Source organism: Thamnophis elegans, chromosome 16, assembly GCF_009769535.1.
Source record: "Thamnophis elegans isolate rThaEle1 chromosome 16, rThaEle1.pri, whole genome shotgun sequence".
Classification (NCBI taxonomy): Eukaryota; Metazoa; Chordata; class Lepidosauria; order Squamata; family Colubridae; genus Thamnophis; species Thamnophis elegans.
In genome coordinates, this window is record NC_045556.1 from 24,773,760 (window position 1) to 24,800,022 (window position 26,263).

Below are 26,263 nucleotides of genomic sequence, written 5' to 3' on the forward strand. Positions count from 1 at the left end.
AGCCTGCAGTGCTGCATTTAACCACTGCGCCACCTTGGCTCATCAGACTGAGGTATGCTGTATCGTTTTCTCCAGAGACCACTCACAGTGGGACATAAAGGTCTGCCAGTGTCTGTTGAAAAAGGCTGATCATGATAAAGGTGGGAAACAGGACAGTTTGAATAATAAGGGGATACAGTCTACAAACGATGGGAAAACAGGGAACGTTTGGGGTATGGATATTCTTGAAGTGGGATGCTAAGAATGAATTTCTGCTAGAAAGCAGGTCACTGGGGAAGCTATCGCTGGGTTGAAAAGTGATTACTTTTCACACCTCAAGATATTGGAAACCTGCTCATTTGCAAAGTTTAATTAGCGTAAAAATGTAGACCAGAACAAAGCAGAATCATGATTTGTAACAATTCTGCCCTCCATTGGGGGAGCTAACCCGTAACTACATACATGAATGCTCCTGTTTATCTTGGTCACATGCAGAAAAATGCAGAGGGCATCTCCATGATCCAACCCAGCCACACGCAATCTAGCTTCAGCCCCTTCGGCCTGCCGGTTCTTTTCAGGGGAAGAAAAAGGATTTGGCCCCCCAGACAAAGAACCTTCCACTCCATCTGCCTTTGTGTATCAGCAGGGCCTTTAATAGAAACAGGTAGTTTTTTCACCATCAAGCTACAGTTACCTTTTTAAAAACCAGATCAAAATCAACAATTAAAAAATAATCCATAAAATGTGGTATAAAAATTCTTTTTCATATGCTACATTACAAGGCAAGATTTTCTGCTACACAAATACGTAATTTCCTGTGTTTAATTTTAATTTTATTTTCTCCTTTAGTACAAAAATGCCAGAAACGGGTCTCCCTCCCTGCTCCCTTCCCCACATACAACTTTCACTCAGGCCAACAGGCTGAAACACAGATTGCCAAAAGCCAAAGAAATCCCACTGTCCACCATCCCATAAAAAAACCATGTTCATTAGTCAACTTAAAAAACAACCTGCATTTAAACATTATTATCTATTACTTAATTTTCATTGGAGTAAAAAAAAAAAAAACCCACCACAAGTTGCTATTTCTTTGCTCCCTGAGCGTTATTAGTTAACGGTTGCGTCCCCAAACCCCCCCCCCCCGTCCTCTCAGTGTCTGGGTCTGAAGGCTGCAATGGGCAAGGGCCCACTGGGGGAGGGGGGCAAGGCATTCTGTTGCCCCGACTGACAAGTGCTTTGGAAACGGCAACTTCTCCGCTGCCATCAGAATCAGGAGAGAAGGGTCCAGCTGACGGCTCAAACCTGGCCCTGAGAAGACTCAACGCCAGAAGAACCAGTTCACACATCCAAGAGAAAAAACCATTTCATGGAGGACACCTTTGCTCAGGCTGGTCACGAGGCTGGTAAGAGTATCTCCAAGCATATTTTCAAGGGGAAGGGAGGGGAGGGTTGGGAGAAAAATAATGGTGGCTACCACCAGAATGGAAGCCAAACAGAAGCAGTTCACAGCAAGAGCAGACCAAGGAAGCAGCAGCAGAAATCAAAGAGGGTGACAACACGCTGCTGACCAGCAGACCAAGGAAGCCTCAGCATGAAGCTCCTGTTATCTACAGTTCCTACAAGTCTGATGGGGAAAGGAGACCCCGGGGCCCCTCCTGAATGCACATCCAGGGTGTTAGCTACCTTCTGATCACTGGCGTGAGGCCTAAGGACCAAGAGAAAAACACAAACCAGCATGGACAATGCGTTGCCACTGATCAGCTGGATTGAGCTTCAAAGTCCCTTCCAAAAGATCCAACCAGGTCATAAAGCCCTCCAGAGGGCATCAAAGGACCCTTCTTCAGATGCTCTCCTTTTGCGTTCTTCTGCCAGAGTCATTAGCCAAGTCATAGCTACTCAGTAGATTACTTCGTAAACTGTGGCCTTCTTGTCACCCGAACCTGTGACAATGTATTTGTCATCTGCTGAAATGTCACAGCTTAAAACGGAAGATGATTCTTTTGACTTGATGGGGAAAAGAAAAAGAAAAAACAATCCCTTTTAGTTTTCACAGGATCAGACAGTAATATCAGCAAGTGTCTTGTCGGCGCTTGCATGCACATGCCTCTGCAACTGTGTGTAGGCACAAGAAAATGGAGAACAAGCATGCAGGTGGCTCTCTTGGCACAGAACAGGGGGCGTTGCAGACTACCCAAGACTCAGAGGAGCCACGCTTGCTGCCCTATCAGCCTTCCCCCTTCCCCAAACCCAGGGGAAGGCTCTCACCTGGAAGATGCTGGCTCCATATGGGGTCCTCCAGGCATTGAGAAGGTTGTCTTTACCCGTGCTCACAAACCACTTTCCTACAGACACAAAGCGGGTGTTAGCTTCCCCAACAAGAAAACAAGGCAAGAATGCGGAGAGCACCATTAATCCAAAGGACTTTCTTAACTTCCTGCCAGGAAGCCTGTGCTACAGGTGACCCAGGCCTATTCCCTGCTCCTATTCGCACCTGTTCTCAAAATGGGCAGGACATCTACCTGCCTTCCCTTCCTGCTGCAGGGATAAAAAGCCAGCTGCAGATGCTTAATTGCAGCTTCAGGAAACATCTGGTTCCTCCCAGGTCTCAAGCAGCCTTTTCCTGCATCCAGGACCACCAAGCTGCGAGATTCAATCCCTGCCACTGAATTGTACCCTCGGCCCAAGAGGCACTCACCACAATAGGCAAACTTCAGGGAGAGGACACAGCTTTCATGCAGGTGCAGCTGATATTTGTCAGGCTTCGTGTGATGCAACACTTCCACATTGCTGCTCTCCAATCCGACTGCAAGCCACTCGCCTGTTGGGCAGTAGCCAAGCGAGAAGATCTACCAAGAAGACAAGGGGCAGCTGTTCCGAGGTGCCTCTCGACTCAACCAAAGCAAGGAGGAGAAAGGGGGGAGGGCTGGTTCTGCTGCCAGGCTGCCTGTCCCCCAAAAGGAAATGTCCCCAGGACAGCCCTCCCTCTTTTCCTACATCAGGTTATTTCTTATTTCAGCCTGGCTTTGCCTTGCAAACTGAGGCCCCTTGTTGGGTTTCATGAATTTTAAATCCAACTCAGGCTGGGATTCCAGGAGCAAGTTTGGTAGCTGCTTGATGGGCCACCAATAACCCCCTGCCTCCACCAGGCTCTTTTGGGTCCTAGAATCAACCTCCATCAACCTGGCACTTCTTGGACGGTCCTTTTAGCTCTTCCTCCCTGCAAAGACTCTGGCTCAGAGAGGTTGGGCCTTTGTGGCCAAGGCAAAACTCACCTGGGAGGTGAAGTCATGTTGCTGGAGCTGCCTGCCTTCCCGAAGGTCCCAGGAGCGCACGGTGTTATCCAAGCCCCCCGTCCAGAGTTTGGTGCCGTCGTGGGAGATGTCGATGCAGCTGGCACCATCGGTGTGACCCTGGAACTGCCTGAGAAGGGAACCAAGAGAAGGAAAGAGGGTTTCTGAATCTTCTCTTATTTCTTCTTACTTCTCTTATGAAATTTATAGAGCCATTCAGTTCATTCTGGCCAGTTTACAATAAAAACCCTATAACACCCCCCCCCCCCCCATGTAAGACGGTGGGCAATAAAACAAGTAACGAAGTCTAATCATGCAAAAGGCCCACGGAAAGGGCACCTCAGCACCTGGGGAAGGGCAGGCTTTCACTCCAAGGACCACACGGTCAGGCCACACAAACTCCCTGGGGGATGTTGCTCCAGAGGGGAAGTGACAACACCCAGACGGTACATATCCTAGGATTCATTAGATCAGGGGTCACCAACCTTTCGGAACTCTTGGGCCACTAAATTCATAATTTTAAATATGATCTTCCTAATGAAAGGAGTTGGCCACGTCCATTGGGTGGACGTGGCCAACTCAATGTCACTCACGTGGGGCACCTTACTAGCCTCTACTCGCCCCTCCCCTCCCAGCCCCTCCTCGCCTGCCTACCCGGGCTCCTTAGGGTCCCAATAGGAAGCAGTTGCTGGAGGTAAGCAGCCACCAGGAGAAAGAGTTGGCAAAACAGCTCAGTTCAAATTGGATGACCAAAAAGGAGGCTCAGCAGAAACACCTCACTGAGGACTACGAGCAGAGGCTTTCCAAGCAGAGGGAAGACCTGCGGGAGTGCAAGGCCAGGTACCGGCGCCTGGAGGCTCAGAGGGCTGAGATGGTCAGCCAGTTCCAGGCCATGAAGCAGTCCCACTGGAACGAGGCCCTCAGGTTCTTTGCCACCAGCGGTGCTTCCCTCCAGCCTTCACCCAAAGCCCCCCATCAAGAGGCTGAAGCAGACCCCAAGTGGGAATTTCGCCCCCCCTCCGACCCTCACAAAAAGACCCCGAAGGGGGAGATTCTCTGCAGCAACACAAGCATTCATTGCATGTATCCATCCCAAGGGCCGTAGTTTGAGGACCCCTGATTTAGTGCAATATAAATAATGCAAATAATTTTTCTGTGGACCACCAAACTTTTCTCGCGGACAACCAGTTGGTGACCTCTGCATTAAATGACCCTGTTTTAAGGACGGGACCCTGGGCAGACATAAAGGGAGAAGGGCAGTCTTGGGATAACCAGACCCCATGGCTTAATATAGGCTTCAATTGTACCCAGATGCTCACTGGTAACTAGCCCAAGTCTGATACCGTGACTGCTTGTAATCACCCCTAGGGCTGCATTCTGATCCCTCCCAGCTTCTGAGTAGTCTTCAATGGCAGCCCCAGAACAGCCCAATGCAGTACTCCATACACGAGTGGCTATGAGAAAGGAACCCTGGTCCAGATGAGGACACAATCGGCAGAGCAGATAAACCTGGGCAAAGGTTTCCTTGGCCACTTTCTCCTCCAGCAGAATCTGGGGATTCACGAGCCCAAATTTCTCCCCTTGTAAGGATGAGAAGCCTTTGGGCGACATCCCGGAGGAATTCTCAGGTATCCGGCTGGAAGACGGAAGAGCCAAGCAAGGTAAGGAATGAGTCCTGAGGACGAGCACAGGATGAATGCTGACAAGCAAGGAAGGGCTTTGAAGAAGCGGCTCTTCTGGTCCCTACTCGGCTTCTCCTCCTTTATTTCCCAGTGGACATAATTTTGTAATGCCAGACTGTGAGAAGCCTTCTTCTAAACAAAAGAACATGGAAGCCACCTGAAAACCCCTCATGCCAGCAACCCCCCAGATTTGGAGAAGCTCACCTAACCAAGGTCTGGTTGTGGAGATCCCAGACAGCAATGTTCCCATCACTGCAGCAAGAGAAGCAGACTTTGGCATCTGGGCTGATGGCCAAGGCATAGCAGGCAGGGGCGGAGGAGGTCAATTCTGCCTTGATTCTGGGGGTGGAGGAAGCCAGATCCCAAATGGTGAGGGTGCTGGCCTCTCCCCCCACAATAAGTGTGCGCCCATCTGGAAGGAGTTTGCAGGAACGGATGTAGTTGTCTCTGTTCTGAAGAGAGAAATATCCGCAATGAAAATGAGGGCAGGAAGAGCCCCCCATTTGAATGATATTGGGAGAACTCTTCGTGGAAAAAGCAAGACAAGGCTGAAATGTCGGCAAGGCTAAAAGGGCCACAGTTAGCTTGGTTATTTTTTTAAAAAAAACCCACCACCACCACCATCTCTTTCCCCTAAAAGAGCAATGAGATTGGCTCACCCTAATTAGTGCTCTCATCTCCACTTACATCTTCTCTGACTCTCAGAAACTAATGTTCTTCCTCTCCCCCCCCCCCCCCCCCAAAGGCCATGCCGTCCATCCTGCTGCTGCAGGAAGCTAGTGAAGGAATTTTTCCTTATGGCCTCCCAGCCACCCTCGTTTCTGGGCAGCCAACAACCACGACCACAAAACTGATAGGAAATCCCACCAACACTCTTCATGGTCGCCAAAACCTGGAATCATCCCCTCAAGGGGGGCTCCCCCCACCGCCTGGCCCATGACTCAGAGGCATGGCTGTGTATTTGGCACTTTCAGGAAGGCCAGCAAAGCCAGGAAGGGCGGGGGATGTCCTCCTCCCTTTTCCATCAGATGTCACAGTTAAAAGAATTAATGATGATTAATGATTATTAATGTAATAATTAATGAATGCCATCAGGTGGTTGTGTTTTTAACTATGGATTATTTTAGGTAAAAGGACACTAAAACAATTTCAGTCAAATGAGAACTATGCTATGTTGATAGTAAGACTCATTAAGAATTTTTGACATTTGATATGAATATAAGTAATGACTGTGGAAGAGATGCACGAAAGCTAATTGAACCAATTGTTGTTTGTTGTTGTTTATTAGTTTTGTATGCCGCCCACTCCCGAAGGACTCCGGGCGGCTCACAATAAACAGGGAAAGGGAAATAAATAAGACAATACAAAGAATTTAAAAATGCACAACATTCACAACTGAGACGGGGCTGGATATTACAAAGCCCCCAGGCTGTCAGAACAGCCAGGACTTGGTAGCTTTACAGAAGGCCGGGAGGGTAGTAAGGGTCCGGATCTCCACGGGGAGCTCATTCCAGAGGGCCAGCGCAGCAACGGAGAAGGCTCTCCCCCAGGGGGTTGCCAGCCAGCATTGGCTGGCCGATGGAACCCGGAGAAGGCCAAGCTTGTGAGATCGAATCGATCTTTGGGAGGTAATTGGCAGGAGGCGGTCTCTCAGGTACCCAGGTCCGATGCCATGCAGGGCTTTATAAGTAACGACTAGCACCAGTGCAGCTTGCGGAAGATAGGTGTAACGTGGGTGTGCCTGGATGCACCCACAATCGCTCGCGTGGCTGCATTCTGGACTAACTGAAGTCTTTGAACACTTTTCAAGGGCAGCCCCATGTAGAGCGTGCTACAGTAATCCAGTCTTAAGGTGACAAGGGCATGAGTGACTATCTGAAGTGCCTCCCGGTCCAGGTAGGGTCGCAATTGGTGCACCAGGCAAACCTGGGCAAAGACCCCCCTGGTCACAGCCGACAAATGGTGATCTAAAGTCAGCTGTGGGTCCAGGAGGACTCCCAAATTGTGAACCCTCTCTGAGGGGCATATAATTTCACCCCCCAGCCTGAGAGATGGAATAGTTTGCCAATCTTTGGGAGGGAGCATCAATAGCCATTCAGTCTTGTTGGGATTGAGCGCAAGCTTGTTCGTTCCCATCCAGACCCTAACAGCCTCCAGGCACTGGCACATCACTTCTACCGCTTCACTGAGTTTGCACGGGGCGGACAGATACAATTGTGTGTCGTCCGCATATTGGTGGTATTTAATCCCGTGCCGTCGTATGATCTCACCCAGGGGCTTCATGTAGATGTTAAATAGGAGGGGGGACAGGACCGAACCCTGCGGCACCCCATAGTTGAGGGGCCTAGGAGTCGACCTCTGCCCTCTGCCCAACACCGACTGCGACCTGTCCGAGAGGTAGGAGGAGAACTACCGTAGGAGGGTGCCTCCCACTCCCACCTCCCGCAACTGTCGCAGAAGGATACCATGGTCGATGGTATCGAAGGCCGCTGAGAGGTCAAGGAGCACCAGGATAGAGGACTGACCCCTATCCCTGGCTCACCAGAGATCATCGATCAGTGCGACCAAAGCAGTTTCCGTGCTGTAACCAGGCCTGAAACCGGACTGAAAGGGATCCAGATAATCGGTTTCATCCAAGGACTGTCGGAGTTGAGAGGCCACCACTTTCTCAACAACCTTCCCTACAAAGGGCAGGTTGGAGACTGGACGATAGTTGCTCAAGATGGCTGGGTTCAAAGACGGTTTCTTCAGGAGGGGTCTCACCACCGCATCCTTTAGGAGGAGCGGGAAGGATCCCTCCAGGAGAGAGGTATTAATTATCATTTGGATGTAGCCACGTGTCACCTCCCTGCTGGTCGAAACCAGCCAGGAGGGGCACGGGTCCAGTATACAAGTGGAGGCACTCACCGCTCCCATGGCCTTGTCCAATTCCTCAGGCGCGAAAAGTTGAAACTCAGTCCATAAACTCCGCTCAAGACCTTCCCCCGGTACCTTGACTGGTACCGTGCAATTGGAGTCCAGCTCTGTCCGAATCCGAGTGACATTATCCGTTAAATACTGAACAAATTCCTCAGCTCTACCTTGTAAAGGTTCATCCGCGTCCCTCCCTTTCAGGAGGGAGCGGGTTATCCTAAACAAGGCGGGTGGGCGCGATTCAGCAGATGCAATAAGAGCGGCAAAATGCGAACATTTCGCCGCCCGTATTGCCACGAGATAGGCTCTGATATAGGCTCTCATCAGTGCTCGGTCTGACTCAGATTTACTGGTCCTCTAGCGGCGCTCTAGGCGTCTCTTTTGGTGCTTCATCTCCTGGAGTTCCTCAGTAAACCAAGGAGCTCTCCTGGATCCGCTACCTCGGAGAGGCCGCAAAGGCGCAATCCGGTTTAGAGCCTCCGTAGCCGCTGTATTCCAAGCAGTGACTAAGGACTCGACCGGACTGTGGACGAGAGTGTCAGGTATCACCCCAAGCGCCGTCTGAAAACCCATGGGGTCCATCAGGCGTCTGGGGCGGAACCACTAATCAGTTCCTCCTCCCTACAGTGGGGGATTGGTTTCCGAAAGTCAAGCCTCAGTAGGAAGGCTTTCTACAAGATGTAATGTAAGATGATGATTTTGTGTGGTGTGTGTGTGTGTGTGTGTGTGTATGTGTTGTTTGTTTCAAGCAGAAGCCACTGGAGGTGGGAGCCTCACAAGTAGCCTGCTTGACAGCTCAGTAGGTAATGACAGCCTGACGTCCTTGTGCAGATCTTGATGCAGGTTATAATCAAGGCTCAAACAATTGCCAGCCCTGCCACTTACCAAGCAATCTAGCTGGGAGACGGGGTTCTTGGTGCCCAGCTGGCTGATATCCCAAATCTTCACACAGCCCTTTCCCCCTGTGTACACATGCCTGGTAGGGTTGCTGATAGTCACGGCACACACCACCTCACCATGGCTCAGGGTATTGATCTGACGGGCGTGGCGGGGGATGCCAGGGCCAGCAAGGGCATCCTGAGGGAAGGGAACCGGCTGCATCTGCCCATCTGTGCTGAGGTGGAAGGAGTAAGCTCTGGGGAAGAGGACGGGGGGTGGGGGGGAGAAGACAAGGACAGCTCTTGTTGTCCAGAGCCTTTTCAACAATTGAATTAACCGCGACCCACAAACCAAGGGTCGCCTTAGGCTCCATCCTCAAGACTCTGCTGGTTCTTGTTGGGAAAGACCCACAGATCATTCTCACCTACAGGCTTTCTTTGTGGCACTTGCCACATTCTGGAAGCCATCCCACCCCCATCTTTATTAAGAAGCTGCCTTTCTTAGTTTGAACTTGGGGACAAAGGCTTAGAGCAACTTACGGTTTGCCGCCAGAAATGGAGGGCAGGACAGGCGTCCTCATTGGTGGATGGGGGTCAAAGCCAACCTAGAAACAAGATTTCAGCCTCAATTTCTGATCCTAGGGAGACAAGGGTCTTCCCCTCAACCCCTGGAATTTCAACACAAGCGATCAGAGGCAGGACAGAGAAGAACTATCCCAATCAAGAGATCTGCAGTGCAGGTCCTCCATCTCAAAGGCTCCTAAGATGCCACTTGGAGAATGCATGGCACAGATACCAATTCCCCGCTAGGTTATCTGCATGATGTTGTTTTAATTGCAGAACATCTGGGCATCCATAAAGAAAGCCTTCATCCAGATCCCTTGGTCCTAAAACTAGGCCTCCCCTCAGGTGAGAGGCTGGCAGTAGCTCAGATCCACTGATCCAAGATACCCTGACCTCCTCCTTGAGTGGCTCTGGCTTTGAAGGTAAGCCACAGCCCCCAGGCCCTTCTGGAGCCCCCAGCCCACTTCCCAGGGTAAACGGAGCTGTAGAAGTTCATAAACTGTGTCCTGTTTTGTAGGGGTGGGTGGGTATTATTCTTGAAATGTATTTATCGGTATTCCAATTGGGGGAACAATTCAGGCATATGATTTTTCTTCTTTTTATGCACATTTCTAGTTTTGCTTTGTTTTGTGTCCCCCCCTTTTTTTAAGTTTGCATTTTAACAATGAAAAAAAAAAGAAACGAGCATTCTCCTTTCCTGCAGGGGTAACCATGTGCCCCCCCGCCCCCCTATAGATAGGAGCGTAAAGGCCTACGTACAGCTTCAAAGCTCACCATGGGTGACCGGCCATAGGCTACGGCGGCAGCTGTCATTTGAGGGGGGATGTTGTGCAATCCTGCATAGGCCCCAGGGCTGGCAAGGGAACCATTCATCTCGTGATGCCCCATCATGGCAAAGGGGGCAGCATAAGAGCTAGCGAGGGAGATGGGGGTCCTTAAGGCAGATGCTAGAAAGAGTCAAAGAATAGGCAAACGGTCAAAAACAAAATGCAAGATTGCGCAATCAAATTGAGCAAAAGAAACAAGGCTGGTACCGTGATTTGTCCGAAGTCCCAGGGGAAGGTCCCTGAGGAGAGGACAAGGAAGCCAATTTCGGCCAGGGTGCAAGAAAAAATTCTGAGGAGCAAGAGCTGTTCAGTCCCAGACCAGCTGAGACAGGAGTTGATGGAGCACTGGAGGCTTTTAAAGAGAAGGGGCTGTAACAGCTGGGTCTTGAACTGGGTCTGGATGATCCCCTCTTGTCCGCCATTCTGAGTCTTATGAACCGCCCTCAAAATCCAAACCTCTCCCTCCATCTTTTGATGCAAGCAGAGCCGTGGATCAAGGAGAAACACAACCTACCCAAGGGATCCATTCCAGGGGGCTTCCCTGGCGCCGGTCGGAGGCCTGGAGTGCTGCTTGTCCCAGGCGTTGGTACATCACTCCTTGGCGTGGGAGTGTTGGACTTTAAACCAGGTGTAGAGGATTTATCATTCTGAGTCAAAACAAGATTTGAGGGAAGGTTTGACTATTCCTGTTGCATTTAAACTTTTTCTGTTTTTAAGTAGGGACAAAATATATGGTTGCCTTTCAAACTCAAACTCAATTCTAAAATTCACTTTCTTTAAACAGGATGCAAACATTGTAAAACATCTTAGATTTTGCTAAAGATTTTTCATTACACCATCCTGAGTCAAAAGGAATCAGAACTGAGTATCAGCTTTGGAAGCCATATTAACCCTGGAAGCTTCCACGCTGCCACATTTTTCTGCTTTGGAAATTAAGGAGGGGAGATTTAGTAGAGGGAATGTAGTTAGACATAATAGCATTCTTCTTTCGGTCAAGGTCAGGGTATTCCTGCATCTGGAGGAGGAGTGGCTGGAGTGACCTCTCGAGTTGGGACGGATGGGGATTGGACCATGGGAAGGACTGAGGGGTGCAGGGGTTGGGTTTGGACTTTTGACTTACTGAGGGAAAGCCCGGAAATCTCAGATTTGGGTTTTCCCAGATGTGCCTGTATGTGCCTAAATGGGAGCTTTGAGAAAATGCCACCCTCGGGAGTTTTTCACTGGAATTGGGTCTTTCTGGAACGCTGACACTGAGATTCACCGGTGAGAAATTTCTCTGTATTCTCTGAACCATAAATGAAGATTGGAGATGGGATTAATTTTCCCAAAATTACTTCAAAGAAGTTGGGAGTTTCCCATTCGAGTGCCTAATGAAGATACTTTATCGTATGTTAATTAGTCTCTAGATGTGGGGAAAGCAAGCTTTATTTTGACAGTTGGTTCATTACGGCTCTTTCACAGGCCTGGCTCTCCTAACCACCTGGGAGGGGAGACGGGCAGCATAAACTTTTTTTAGGTTCAAGCAGAGAACCTGGAGATGGAGCCCCCCCCTACAAACACTTGAGGGATGGAGCCCCCCCCACAAAGGTGGGGGCTGTTCATGCTGTGGCTCACCTGGTCTTTCGTCTTGGAAGAAGGGATACTGCTGGAGGAGGCAATGGAGGCTGGGCTGCTAGGGGCATCCTTCTTCAGTCCACGGGATTTATCCAGCCCATTCTCTGGAGGTGAGTGGGCGGGGCTCACCCGGGGGGTGGCCGGATCCTGGCAACAAAAGCAAGGGCTCAGCACAAGCAGCCCTCCAAGGCCCCTTCCCCTAACTGGAGAGGTTGCAAGTGCGACTCCAGACCCTCTGAGTTCTTTTGCACTGACAAGGCACGAGAAATTGTAAGGGAAGAAACTAGGGAAGCCTGCTCCTCCTCAGCAGTCTCCGTGGGGTGGATAGCCTGCCCTCGTTCCCTGGCATTCCCTCTGCAGATGCTGCCACCGCTCTTCTGGGGAATGGGGTGCAGTGCCAGGGGCAAGAAAGGGCCCCTGCCAGGCCTACCTCATTGGAGACATCGACCACCAGGTCATCACTCTTGTCACCATCACTATCCTAAAACAGGAAACCATTGAGGGCTTGTCAAAGGAAGCCAGGCCCAGGTCCAGAAGCAGCCCCCAGGCAGCTCCCCTAACTGCTCTGGCTGCACCTTCCACGCACCCCTCCATCCCCCTGCCGCAGCCATTCATCTTCCAAACGGGACATGGGAAGAATGCTTGGCTAGTATTCGGAGCCCTCCTTGACAAGAGCGATTGGTGGCTGCCGCCAACTGGATAATAGTGACCCAAAAAGACAACTGGAGCAGAAGACTCACATAGCGGCTCAAGCCCTCCTTCTCCTCCGCCTTCCGCTTTTTGGGCTCAATGCCGGCATAGTCTGAGCAGCCCCTGTGCTTCTCGCCGGCACGCAGGCTCTCCAATGGGGAAATGGAGGTGTTCTGGGGAAGCAGGAGAAAATGCCAGTGATAAATCAGATCCCAGATCCAGAAATGTTTTCACATCAGGAATACGGAAATCAGTGTCGGGAGAGGGAGGGAGGGAGGGAGGGAGGGAGGGAGGGAGATAGAGAGAAGCTTTTAGAAAATTGCAGAAGCCTCTTGATTCTATTCTGGGAAGTGATTGGGGCATGGTTCCATGCTATGACAGAAGACTGGCACAGGACAGACCAGGGTCCAATCCACCCTCAGCCCTAGAAACTTGCTAGGGGATGATGGGCAGGCCAGCCATTCGGTCTCAGTCCAAGCCACCTCACAATGGATCATGCTCTCCACACCACCTTGGGCACTTGAATGAAAGGCAGTTGATCAACTGAACATAGAAACAACCTAATGGCCACAACGTGCTTCCACTCAATCCAGCCAAAATTGTAGGAAATGGAGGGAAAAGGACCCAAGGAAAAAGGGGAGCCAATGGGGCGTGTTCTTAATTATAGCAATAGTTAGACTTATATTCCGCTTCATAGGGCTTTCAGCCCTCTCTAAGCGGTTTACAGAGTCAGCATATTGCCCCCAACAACAATCCGGGTCCTCATTTTACCCACCTCGGAAGGATGGAAGGCTGAGTCAACCTTGAGCCGGTGAGATTTGAACAGCCGAACTGCTGAACTGCAGTCAGCTGAAGTAGCCTGCAGTGCTGCATTTAACCACTGCGCCACCTCGGCTCTGGATCCTGCTGCTGTTTATGTCCAAAACGTCAGCAGCCAGGAAGACAGAATCAAAAAGGAGCAGAGAAGGGCACACACACTCCCCAGGAATCAACCGCTTCAATGGCCAGAAAATTTGATTTTACCTAGATGAAAGGGGGGGACGGGACGGGACAGGCAGCCAGATTCAGAAGACAGACAACTAACAAAGCAACCCAAGGTCAAAAAATAGAGGTGGCTAAACAAAGACTTACCGCACTGGAGTCACGGTCTTTCCAGAATGCAGCCAAAGGCACAGCAGTGGAGAGGAAAGACAAGAGGGGGCAGGAGAGAAACAAGCACAAAAGAGAACATCAGTCTTGCAAAGGGGGCCTTTCTGGCTTGGCTCAATAAAAGTTCCATTTGGGCTTTTGTTCTGGAGAAGCAACCAGGGCCCAGACAAAATAGTGGAGAGGAAGACCAAGCGCTTTGCACACACCTGGAAGAAGTGGGAGAAGCCAGTGCAACGTTCACGTTGCTGTTGGGTAGAGTCCCATTAGTCTGGGAAGAACTCTGGGGAGAGGGCACTGGCTGACCCTTAGCCCCTCCCTCCCAGGGTACTCAAGAGCCTCCAGAGACTCGAAAGCAAGAGGCTGGCAGGCCAAAGTCTGAAGGAGGAAGCCAGCTTGCATGTCCTCACCTCGAGGGTCCAAATCGTGCAGATGCTTCTCGTCTTTCACAGCCAAGTGTGCTTGGCTGCCGAAGGCCCCGAGGGCCAAGAGCCCCGAACTGCTCCCTGTGATAGTGGGCATTCCTGGGGGTGGCAGGCCTGATGGGTGAGGCGGCAGCTGTACCTGGGGCCCGTGAGGGGTGTGGGAGAGGTGCTGGGCCTGGAGCTGCTGCTGCTGGGAAAAAGCCAAAAGTGAGAAACAGCAGGAAGTCCAAACACTGCAGAGACCCCTTCGCTTCACCAGAGGGACGGGGGGGGGGGGAAGGTTCACCCCTCCCAGAACACCCGCCTGCAAGGCCACTGAAGGAAGAGCTACGGCGGAATTCAAATGAATTGAGAGCACATTAGGAGGGACCACTGTTAAGTTCACGATTTAGGACTTCCTGGAGCTTCCACAAAAGGCCTTAGAAAACAGGCAAATCACCAGTTTCGGTGTGTTCATTCAATTTCAGGGTAGGGATTGTTTCAGCATTAGTGAAACATTTCTTACTTCAAGAGAAAATCTAGATTTCTGCCTAAGACAGCATTAAAAAAGGTCTCGGAAAAAGACCATTGAGAAGAGCTGGACATTACAGCATGAGCAAAAGGCTAGAGCGAAACCTTCAGCCAGGTCATCTGTTTGTCAAACAGCTGAAAGCTGAACGGTATCCTATATCCCAAAGGTGCTTTTTCAAGAGGCAACTGGACTTCCTGTTTTTTCTTGGAAGACGTTTTGGAAATCCTATTGTGTGGTAGTGTTGAACATATTATTGCTAAAGTCTACAAAATGTTATTGAAACTTAAATCTGGAAAATGAGCAAGTAAAGCTTTGAATATGGACAGTGGGTAAGGAACTTTGGATGTAATGCTTGCAAAATGGGAGATTATGTGGAATAAAGATTAAAATGTTACATATAACTTACTATTACTTAAATGACCATTGGCTTATCTGAAGGGTCTTTCGCCCTCTCTTGGCTTGTTGAAGGCAGGCAGGGGCCTAAAACACTAGTCTGACTTGGTTCATTTACCTGTGGTTATATTACGGTTAACATATTCTCTTTTTGCACTCCTGCTGCCAAAAGAACTGGGAGTGGGGACACCAGAACTTATTTCTCACTATTCCTGTTTGTTCAGTATCAGACACAAGACAAAATGACACAATGGCATACAGGGCCTTTGGGAGGCAGGGCACTTCCATTCCCACCTCCAAAACCCAGCCAGATCAGGTTGCCCCCAAAAGCAAAGCAGGAGGATTTGCAGAATAGGAATAGGTAGGCTCCTGGGTCCAGATCAAGTTAACCTGTTCCGCAAAGCAAGGAGGGTTCTCTTGAAGCAGCTGGTTCCAAAGGGCCCGTTTCCCCAACTTCTATCAAAGCCAGCCTCCCTGCAGGGCATCCAAGCGTTCTGGTCTTCTAAAGGAATGGAGGACAGGACTGCTCTGGCATCCAACTAGAAGCCCTTCCGCTCATCTCTTCCCAATTCCTCCAGTTCTCCCTGGCAGGACTCTGCAACCCTCTTGCTCATCAAACATCATGCCCAGCCCTGGTCAGCTGCCACCACGTTGTGTTTCTTCTTATATCACTGTCAAAGGATTGATCTGCACAGCTGGACAACTGCTGAGCTCCAATCCTCCCCCCACCCCCCAAAAAATATCTCTAGCTCTACCTTGGCCTTGGAGCCAGTTCCTACTGGAGGGAAAACTAGCAATCAACAGACATATTGTTCACTCCAAAGATACACTGTATTCGGCAAAGAGGCAGGAAGAATGTGTAAGGAAGTCTGGCAGTGGAACATCTTGGTATGTTGAACAGTTTTAATTGGATTATGCACATCCTGCTTCATGGCTTTGTTAGCTGATTTAATGGTTCATCACTTTCATTAAATTTGCTCAAGCCCTCTAATCATTTCCAGAGCTACAAAGTGAATCAGGCTCCCCTTCAAAGGCCTGAAGCAAAGGGGGCAGGGGAGGGGAGGGGAGGGAGGGAGGGAAGCCCAGTTAGGGTCATGAAGAAAGGCTGGCCTGGAGCGGCCCCTCCCTCCCACTTTGTTTTGCTTCCTTCTGGCTTTGGGCTCCTTGCATGCCAGGAGGTTAGTACTAACTAGGGATGTGGGTTCAACAGGATGCCCAGTCCAAGAGACCCCCCACTAACTGGGAAGGAAATGTTCTGGGAGGGGCTGTAACTCCATCTGCATTTTAAGCTACCGCAATAGGATTTCTATCCTATTCCTATTTGGAAAGTTTTCAAAGGAGGGGAAAACGTAAGTATTTGTGGCATTTTAAAGACAAACTAGTAACTCAACTACTCTCTAATGTGCCAGATAGAGCTGTGGAGTTTTTACTCCCATCAGCCTTCCCTCTGCTTCCTGCAAGACCAGAAGGAGGACGATGCTTTCCCAAACTATCAGGAGGCAGAAATGGCAATCCTACTCTGAAAGGCAGAGGAGGAATGCTATCCTGAGAATTTCAGCTTGAGATCATCTCCCCCCGCAAAAAAATCCCACCAAGCTGATCATTCTTAGGGTTGTAAAAATGGGCTTGCAAAAGATTGGAAAAAACACTTGGCACAATTCCCAAAAAACCATCTATGAGGAAGCCTCTCATGTTGGACCAAAACAGGAAAAGCCTGCAGCCTGCATAAGGCAGAGACTCAGGCTTTGGAGCAGGGACGGATTCAGTCCTGGGGAGGCAGAAAAGGAAAAAGGGCCTTTTGCCCTCTGTGGGATAGGCTCCCAATACCTAAGGATGATTCAAAAACAAAAGCAACCAAGTTGGTTTCTTCCCATCCAAGCCGATACAACTGGGGGGACCTTTCTGATTCCTGGCCCCTCCCAAGGACCTTCAAACAAGAATCCCAAAGCAGAACTTCCCAGCACTGAGGCGAAGATCCTAGCTAACATGCGTGGCATTAAGAATGGCGGTCTTTTCTCCAGCAGGACTGGCTGGCCAAGTCCTACAAAGGTGGGGCCTCGCTTTCAGCCCCCCATCTGAGAGAAGTTCACTTTCACCAGGGTGGGAAAAGAGAGACAGACCAAGCCCAATAAAAGCAGAAGGGCTGAGGGTTTCAGGACAATTTTTAATTAGAGAAAGAGAACAATCACCTCAGGGGGATGAACGGGAAGTCATAGGAACCTTACTGGAATAATGGATGGAAACTGGTCAAGGAGAGATTCAACCCAGAAATAAGGATAAATTTCCTGACACAGAGAAGAATCAGCCAGTAGAACAGAAGTTGCCTTCAGAAGTGATGGGAACTTCATCCCTGGAGGCTTTCAAGAAGTGACTGGACTGCCCTCTGTCGGAAATGGTGTAGGGTCTCCTGCTTGGGCAGGGGGTTGGACTAGATGACCTACAAAGGTCCCTTCCAACTTTGTTAATCTGTATATCTGAGGTCTCTGAGCAAATCTTGTGAACTTAATATTAGGCTGAATGTATGTATGAATGCAATGCTTGAACATGGCTCTGGGGGAATTCCCATTAACCCCATGACTGCTGGATAAAGACAGCTTTTCAAGATGCGCTGTTGGACAGCCAGGGAACGAAGGCCACAAGCAGCAACTCCCTTCATCAGTGCAACAGCAGAGAACCCGTAACCCAAAGCTGATGCTTCCTGCTGTGGCACAATCCATGCCCACATTTTGACTGGCATATCACCATCACTTGCTAAAGATGCATTTGTCCCCTTCTTTCCCCCTGTGCCCTTTCTAGGAGTCCTATAAAGTAGGAGGCCCACAATCCAGCAGGCCAAGGCAGCCAGCCAGCCAGCCAGCTCACACATGCTTCCCCAGAGGGATGAGAGAATAGAACAGAACAGAGCTGGAAGGGACCCTGGAGGTCTTCTAGTCCAGGAGATCCTACACCATTTCAGACAAATGGTCCTTTCTTAAAAACCTCCAGTGATGAAGCACCCACGATTTCTGAAGGCAACTTCTGTTCCACTGGTTAATTGTCCTCCCTGTTGGGAAGTTTCTCCTTAATTCCAGGTTTCTTCTCTCTTTGTCAGTTTCCATCCATTGTTTCTTGTCCTGCCCTCTGGTGCTTTGGAAAATAGGTTGACCTCCTTCTTCTCTGTGGCAGCCCCCCAAATATTAGAACACTGCTATCATGTCACCCCCTAATTCTTCTTTTCTCTAGGCTAGCCAAACCCAAATCCTGCAACTGTCCTTCATATGTTTTTGTCTCCAGGCCTTTGATCATCTCAGTTGCTCTTCTCTCAACCTTTTCCAAAGTCTCAAGATCTTTTTTGTAGTGTGGTGACCAAACCTATTTGCAGTATTCCAGGTGTGGCTTTACTAAAGCTTTATTGTGGTATTAATACTTCAGGTGATTTTGATTCTATGCCTCTGTTTATACTACCCAGATTGTATTAACTTTTTGGCGGCAGCTACACACTGCTGGCTCATATTCAAATGATCATCCACTAGGACTCCAAGGTCCCTCTCACAGTTACTGTTTTTGAGCCAGCTTTTGCCAATCTACACTTAAGTCATTCATTTTTTTCCTGACTAAATGTAAAACTTTGCTTTTCTCCACATTGAAATTCATTTCGTTGGATAGGGCCCAGGGTTCAAGTCTGTCAATATCTTTTTGGATCCTTAGCTTGTCTTCTGGGGTATTGGCTATTCCTGCCAGTTTAGTGTCATTTGCAAATTTGATGAGTCCCCCTGCTATTCCTTCATCTGTCATTTATTCTGCCCTTCTTCCTCGGTTCATGGTACCCAACAGAAACAGAGTGAGTGCCCTCAATGAGAGGCAATCACAACTCCACCTACCCCAATGATGGCATTCAGCTCCGTCATGGTCACTTGCTTGGCCCGCTCAATTGCCTGAGCCACTTGCTGCTGGTGCTGTGGAAAGACAGGCAGAAAGATGGAAGCCTCCCGAGGGCACACCTGTGATTCAGAAGTCAGCCAATTCAGCAGTTGGAGGTATCGCCCCAGAAAAAGTCCAGAGCTCTTGCAACTTGGTGAGAAAGAGAAAACTCACTGGATTCTCAAGCCACACTTTTGAGGGTCCTTGCTTGGTCATTAAGAAAATGGCACTGACAGGGAGGGAGGAAGAAAAGGGGGGGGGAGCATCTGTGGCTGTCCAGATGGTGGAGTGCTGTGCCCCTAGCAGGCAGACTGGTGGGTGAGGGATGAGAGGAACCAGTCACAGATTTCTCAATATTGCAGCTCTATTACTACCGTGTTTCCCCAAAAATACAACAGGGTCTTATTTTCTTTTTACCTACAAAATATGGCTTGGGCATTATTATGGGGAGAGGGTTTATTGTTTTGGGGTTGCCGGGCGGCTGCTCTCTTGCAAGTGGGCTCCCAAAGATCCAGGCACAGCCTCATGGGGAATGGCTGTGTTGCACTGTCATAGCAGCGCAACACAACATCCATGAAGCGACTACGCTCCCGAGCAGCCACCCGGCAAACCCCTTTGCAGCTGGGCACAGCGCCATTCACTGAACTAGGGGTATTGCCAAGCCGCGACAGCGCAACACAGCCATTCGCCCATGAGGCTGTGCCCGGCTCTTTGGGAGCCTGCTCGCAAGAGAGCAGCTGCCCGGCAACCCGCCTCTTCAGCTGGGCACAGCGCTGCTCACCAATCTAGCAGTATTCCGAAGGCACCAAGCAACGCGATCACCTTTGCCTCCCCACAGGTTCCTGCGGCTTCGGGATACTGCTAGGTTGGTGAGAGGCGCTCTGCCTGGCCGGAGGTGGGTGGCTTATATGGGGGGGGGTACTTATATTTTTGCCCACCAGAAAAATGTGGCATGGCTGTATTATGAGGACATGTTGTATTTTGGGGGAAACATGGTAGCTTAGAGAGTGGAAAAATGTGCTAGACTTGGCAAGAGAAAAAGTAAATAGTGCATTAGGGCCCATAATTGGCTCAAGCCAATTGCGTCTAGTGGGCAAGACTTTAAAACAGCAATATTTGGGGAAGGGAAGCTTAAATATCACCATCCAACATGCCTAAACAAAGAAGCTGCCCTAGAGCAAAAAGGAAGGGGGTGGAAGGGGCAGGCAGGCAACCAATGCCGCAGAAACGAAGTGGTTACCAATAGCTAAGAAGCTGGCAGATGGGGTCTCTGGGTCTTTGCCCCACACGCACCTCATTCAAGAAAACCAGGCTATTAAGGGGCATATGGAAACCAGGCTGCCATCTGGCCTGGCACAGGAAACAGGCCACCAGGACTGTGACAGGCTCAGGAAGCTTTGCAAGCAGGTGGCCTTAGAAGAGGGGAAAGTGTTCCAAAGTGCTTGGTACAGAAGGGAGAGGACAGATGCTTGTCTCCAGGCAAAAGCCAAACTGGGCCCAAGACATTCCTGCCACAGGCCTGCTCCTGCCTTGCTCCTTAGGAGTGCCCAGGTAAGATGCAGGAGACAGATTTTGACAGTGGGCGCTGTGGAAGGGCATCCCAAGTCCGGCTTAGACTTTCCGCCCTGCAAAGTCTCCCCACATTCCAAAGAGCGTCTTACCTCTTGTGATAGAAAAGGCATGATTTGGGCAAGAATCGTGTTGAGTCTCTTGGCAATCTCTGTCTGAAAGTGAGGAGAGAAAGAATCAATTGACTGTCATTGGCAACTGCGTTTTTCAGAAGAAAAAAACTTCTGGAATCAGCATTTATAGAGACTGCAAGTACTTGAAAAATGGAGTCAAACCTGGGATGGGGCATCATTCTCAGGTCCACTTGCAGACCCCAGAAGCTAAAAATGTGCAAGCATCTAAACACACCTGCCCTCAGCCACAACCACCCCCGCAGCTGGGCACTGAAATGAGCCAAGTGGAGCAGCCTTCATCCAAGGAGGTCTGCCTAAGCTTGAGAAAGTGGAGCCGTTTGTGGAAGCTCCATCCTCAGAGCTGGAGGAGCAGAGCTGCATTGGAAAAAATTACATCACGCTACGTATTACTCCTGGGATCGCCTGCCGGGTTTCAAATTGGCCGCTTCTTACAAGGCCAGGCAACAGACAACCATCTCCCGCTGCTCACAAAGCAACCAACAAATAACAATGACATAATTTTTAAAAAATCAAGATGTCTCTATTTTTATTAGTAAAAGTTGCTCTAATTAGAATAACCATAAAGGTAAAATAAATAGTATGAATAAAATGGAAATGCATTTAAAATATACAGGTACTCCTTGACTTATGATCACAATTGAGACCAATTCTTCTGTTGCTAAGCAAGGCAATCGTTAAGTGACTTTTTGGCCCATTTTATGACCTTTTTTAGCCATATTTGTTAAGTGAATCACTGCACAAGTGAATTATGCGGTCGTTAAGTGAATCTGCTTCCCCCATTGACTTTGTCAGGTGGAAACCAGCTGGGAAAGTTGCAACTGGTGATCACATGATCCTGGGACAGGGCAATTGTCACAAATACATGTCAGTGGCCAAGTGCCCAAATTCTGGCCATATGACAATGGTTATACTACAGTGATTATATATGTGGGAAGTGGTCATCAATCCCATTTTTCAGTGCCATGGCATCTGAATGGCTGTGGTGGGAGTAAGAGCGTCCCATTCAGGAGGAACCCCCCCCCCCCCCGATTCCTATCCTTTAGCCTTGGCCAGGCAGAAGCTGCCAGTGTGGGGAGATTCCTGTGAAGTAGGCTGAGTACAATAGGAGAGCAGCTGCTTTGGACTCCACTGTGGGGACACCTGGTCGTTCATGCCTGACACTTTCTGTCCAGGATTCCTGGGGAAGATGCTTGTCTCCTGCTCAGCCTCGGCCAGCTGCCTGGCCAGAACAAGACACAAGAGCTAACTGTCGGTCAAGGCTGGGACATCTTCACCAGGAAGACTCAGATTCTGTATCGTTTGATCTCTTCTTCTCCTTCCCGAAAGCAAAACCACTGTGTATCTGTGGATTGCTCTGCAAGGTCATTAGGAGGGAGGGAAACGTATTCCCAGATGCAGAGAGGCTTGCATCTTTGGTTTGGTTTGGTTTGGTTTATTGGATTTATATGCCGCCCTTCTCCCAAGGACTCAGGGCGGCGTACAACATTAAAAAAACACATATTACAAAAGTTAAAAAGAATTAAATAGAATATCCCAAACAAACCCAATTCGGATTAACAATAACTTTTTTAAAAAAAAATTGATTAAAATTAACAATGATCAATAATTTATTTTGTTTTGTTCAGGCCAGGCTGGCTTGCTGCAAAAGCCAACTTTTTAGCGCGCGTTGGAAGGACCGGAGGTCGGGGATTATACGAAGCTCCAGGGGCAGCTCATTCCAGAGGGAAGGCGTTGCCACAGAGAAGGCTCTCCCCCTGGGGGTCGCTAGCCGACACTGTCTGGCCGTTGGCACCCTGAGGAGGCCAACTCTGTGGGATCGCACTGGACGCTGGGAGGCTACCGGTGGCAGTAGGTGGTCTCACAGGTACCCTGGGCCTAAGCCATGGAGCGCTTTAAAGGTCATAATTAGTACCTTGAATCGCACCCGGAAGACAACCGGCAACCAGTGCAGGCTGCCTAAAAGGGGTGTAACATGGGACCACCTAGGTGCTCCAATGATAACCCGTGCAGCCGCATTCTGGACCAGTTGAAGCCTCCGGGTGCTCTTCAAGGGCAGCCCCATGTAGAGAGCATTACAGTAGTCCAGGCGAGAAAGGACAAGGGCATGAGTGACTGTGCACAGAGCATCCCGATCCAGAAAGGGGCGCAATTGACATACCAGGCAAACCTGGTAAAAGGCCCCCCTAGTCACAGCTATCAGGTGTTCTTCTAAACTAAGCCGCGTATTCAGGAGGATGCCCAGATTGCGGGCCCTCTCTGAGGGGGCTAACATTTCTCCCCCTATCATCAAAGATGGAACAAGATGCACAAATCGGGATGACGGAAACCACAGCCCACTCAGTCTTGGAGGGATTGAGCTTGAGCCTGTTCCTCCCATCCAGATCCGCACAGCCTCCAGGCATCAGGACATCACGTCGAGGGCATCGTTTGGGTGGTTTGGGATAGAGATGAAAAGTTGGGTATCATCAGCATATTGATGATACCATACCCCAAAACCACGGATGATCTCACCCAGTGGTTTCATATATGTTGAACAGGAGGGGTGAGAGAACCGACCCCTGGGGCATCCCACAAGTGACGCGCCTCGGGGTTGATCCCTGCCCTCCAGTCAACACAAACTGCGACTGATCCGACAGGTAGGAGAACCACCGTAAAACGGTGTCCCCCACTCCCAACCCCCCGAGTCGTCGCAGTAGGATACCATGGTCAATGGTATCGAAAGGTTGAGGATGGTATTGTTGAGAGGTCTAACAGGACCAGGACTGAGGAGCAGCACCTGTCCCGGGCCCGCCAGAGATCATCGACCAACGCGACCAATGCCGTCTCCGTGCTGTATCCGGGCCTGAAACCCGACTGAAACGGATCCAGGTAGACAGCTTCACCCAGAAACTGGAGAAGCTGACATGCTACCGCACTCTCAACAACCTTCACTACAAAGTGAAGGTTGGAGACCGGATGATAGTTGGCTAAAGAAGATGGGTCCAGGGAAGGCTTCTTAAGGAGGGGCCTCACCACCGCCTCCTTCAAGGCGGTGGGAAAGAACCCCTCTCTCAATGAAGTGTTAGTAATCGCCCAGAGCCAGCCTCATGTCACCTCCCAGGAAGCCGAGACTAACCAAGAGGGACACAGGTCCAGCACACAAGTGGTAGCACTGAGTCTCCCATAATCCTGTCCATGCCCTCGGGGGTCACAGGGTCAATTCATTCCCAGATGGTTTCCACAAGATTCATCCCTGTCGACTCGCCCGAATCTACCCAGTCAGAGTCCAAACCTATCCAGATCTGAGCAATTTTATCCTGCAGATACTGAACAAATTCTTCAGCCTTACCATGCAACGGGTCTTTCCCAATTCCTTGATTAAGTAAGGAGCGGGTCACCCTAAACAGGGAGGCTGGGCAGTTATCTGCGGACGCGATAAGAGTGGAAAAATGTGCCGTTTTGCCATTTTTATCGCCACAAAGTAGATTTACTATGAATTCTTACTAGTGTTCAATCAGATTCGGACCGGCTGGCCCTCCAACCACTCTCTAGGGCGTCTTTTCCGGTGTTTCATCTCCCGGAGCTCCTCGGTAAACCAGGGAAGCTACCCGGGATTGACACCGGGTCGAGGCTGCAAAGGCACAACATGATCCAAAGCCCCCAGTGGCCACCTATCCCAGGCTTCCACTAGGGCTTCGGTCGAGTTGTGAGCATCTTTGTCATATAACCTTCCAGGTTTGCATTTCGATCCCAAATGTCTGCCCTCAAGGCAGCCCAACCATGAAAAACAGTGAGAGGAAGCCTAAACAATTTGCTCCACGAGCTGAAACTGCTGCAGAGAAGCACACAAAGGCCTCAAAGCCATTCATTTCTGAGAAGGATTTGACACACTTTCACGTGGCTGTTATGGAAGCTTCCTTCCCAAAAGGTTGTGATTTTCCATAGGTTCGGGAGATGCCCCCCCCCTTTCAGACTGAAGGGAGACTCAGGTGGCAAAGCCAGAGGAGTCCTCACAGGCACCTTCCCTGGAACATGAGCCTTATCCCAAATGGACCTTCATTCGTCAACCTTCTAGTTTCTATGGCAGCCACATCCACCTAATCCCCATCAGAGGACAACCAATGCTCTTTGACGGACTGCAGGGAACTGCAAAATCACCTGGCTAAGCCAAGTCATTGGCTACACTGGGGCTGCCCATCACTGGGAGATCAGGATGAGAAGAGGCAAGGAGGAGGAACAGGTGGCTCTTGCTCCCTTGGGAGTCAGCTCTTCAAGTGACACTCACACCCAAATTGCTTCTTTCTGCAGAGACATCTTACCAACCCCGCCCAAATCCCATGTAAACCAGGAGGAAGGACCCCCAGAGAAAGGAGAAAAGGCCTCAGGGTGCCATCACCTTCCTCCTGAACAGAGATCTGGAAGTCCAAGGCAACTTGCTCCCTGCCAGTGGGGGAGAAGCGCAGTTATTGTTTAACTGGGGAAGCATTTGCATGGGAAAACCAGAGCTGGTACCAACATGGTGTATCCAATGAAGTTTTACTTTTGGGAATTCAATTCTCCTAAGAGTGTTTCCTTGCTTTGGATTCACTAGTTGAACAGTTGACAGCAACCTGTAATTTTTGGCCCAGTACCCGTGTGTGGGGGTGTGGGGAGAACCCCTTGAGAGAATATCCTTTTAAACCCACACCAATGACCAAATTCAGGTTTCTTTTGGCAAAACCCCAATCCCAAAGCACTACATATATTGTACCTCACAGAGTGCAATACATTACTTTGTTCTCCTGCTTATGTGGAGTTAGAAAACAGTCAAGTTGGAGATGGCCATCAAGACTAATCTCCTGCTCATTCAGGAATCCAAACTATACAGCACCCCCAATGAATGAGAGCCACACCTCCCAGGCAGTGCCTATCTGTCAAAGTACGTCATTTGTTTGTTTTAGTCAGAATCTGCCTCTGGTAATTTTTATCTATACTGTTGTGTCCTGCCACAGAGAATGCAAGACCTGTCTTGGTCTTCTGGGTCGACACCCTTTCAGGTAGGGTCTAGGACAAGAGATGGCAACCTTTTCGGCACCGAGTGCCCAAACTGGAACGGCATGCATACATGTGCATGTCCGTGCTTGTGCATGTGTGCTGGAGTGCCAGAAACCCGACGACCAGCACATGCCTGTATTATGGCCATTTTCAGGGCACTTTGGGGGGGTGAAAATGGCCGGAAATGGCCATGTTTTTTGGCTGTTTTTCAGGCTGTTTTCTGGCACTCCGGCATCTACAAAGATCAGCTGGCTGGTGCGCATGTGCTTGTCGGAAACCAGAAGAGTAGCTGGCAAACAGCGTGCGTGCCCACAGCAAGGGCTCTGTGTGTCAGCTCTGGCACACGTGTCATCACGGGTCTAGGACAACTCACCACAGCTAGCTCCCTGCGGCCAGCATCCACTGCCAAGTCGCTTTTGCCAACTCAGGGCCACCAAGTTGCTGCAGGACAAGTTCACCTGGCTAATTCACCACAGGAGGCTGGAGGAAAAAAAAGTTTCCCTTCTCAACCAAGAAAACGTGTTCATTTCTAACTAAGCCAAGCTAGAACTAAAGAAACTTCTTGGATGAGAAGTGAAATGTTTTTTTTTAAAAGCAAGAGAGTCTGGTTACCTTTTGGAAAAGTACCTTTGAGATGATACCTTGGTGACTGAGAATCTCCACAGCACCCCAATCCACACCATCAGTTAAGGAAGTTACCAGATCAGAATATGAAACCAAGATTAATTTGGCAAT

At 49.8% G+C, this 26,263-nt stretch overlaps 1 protein-coding gene across 1 annotated transcript in view; it reads right to left on the reverse strand.

The window, feature by feature from the left end:
• Positions 1-609: 609 nt before the first annotated feature.
• The window catches only part of TLE3 (TLE family member 3, transcriptional corepressor), a 45,103-nt gene continuing 19,449 nt past the window's right edge, over positions 610-26,263 (reverse strand). The window contains 16 exon segments of the mRNA XM_032232571.1: positions 610-1,983; positions 2,245-2,321; positions 2,675-2,825; positions 3,252-3,399; positions 5,156-5,403; positions 8,750-8,999; positions 9,283-9,347; positions 10,066-10,253; positions 10,648-10,780; positions 11,748-11,894; positions 12,178-12,228; positions 12,488-12,610; positions 13,569-13,585; positions 13,994-14,198; positions 18,773-18,847; positions 20,474-20,536. Coding sequence (XP_032088462.1) covers positions 1,876-1,983; positions 2,245-2,321; positions 2,675-2,825; positions 3,252-3,399; positions 5,156-5,403; positions 8,750-8,999; positions 9,283-9,347; positions 10,066-10,253; positions 10,648-10,780; positions 11,748-11,894; positions 12,178-12,228; positions 12,488-12,610; positions 13,569-13,585; positions 13,994-14,198; positions 18,773-18,847; positions 20,474-20,536 — 2,049 coding nt within the window. The 3' untranslated portion in view covers positions 610-1,875.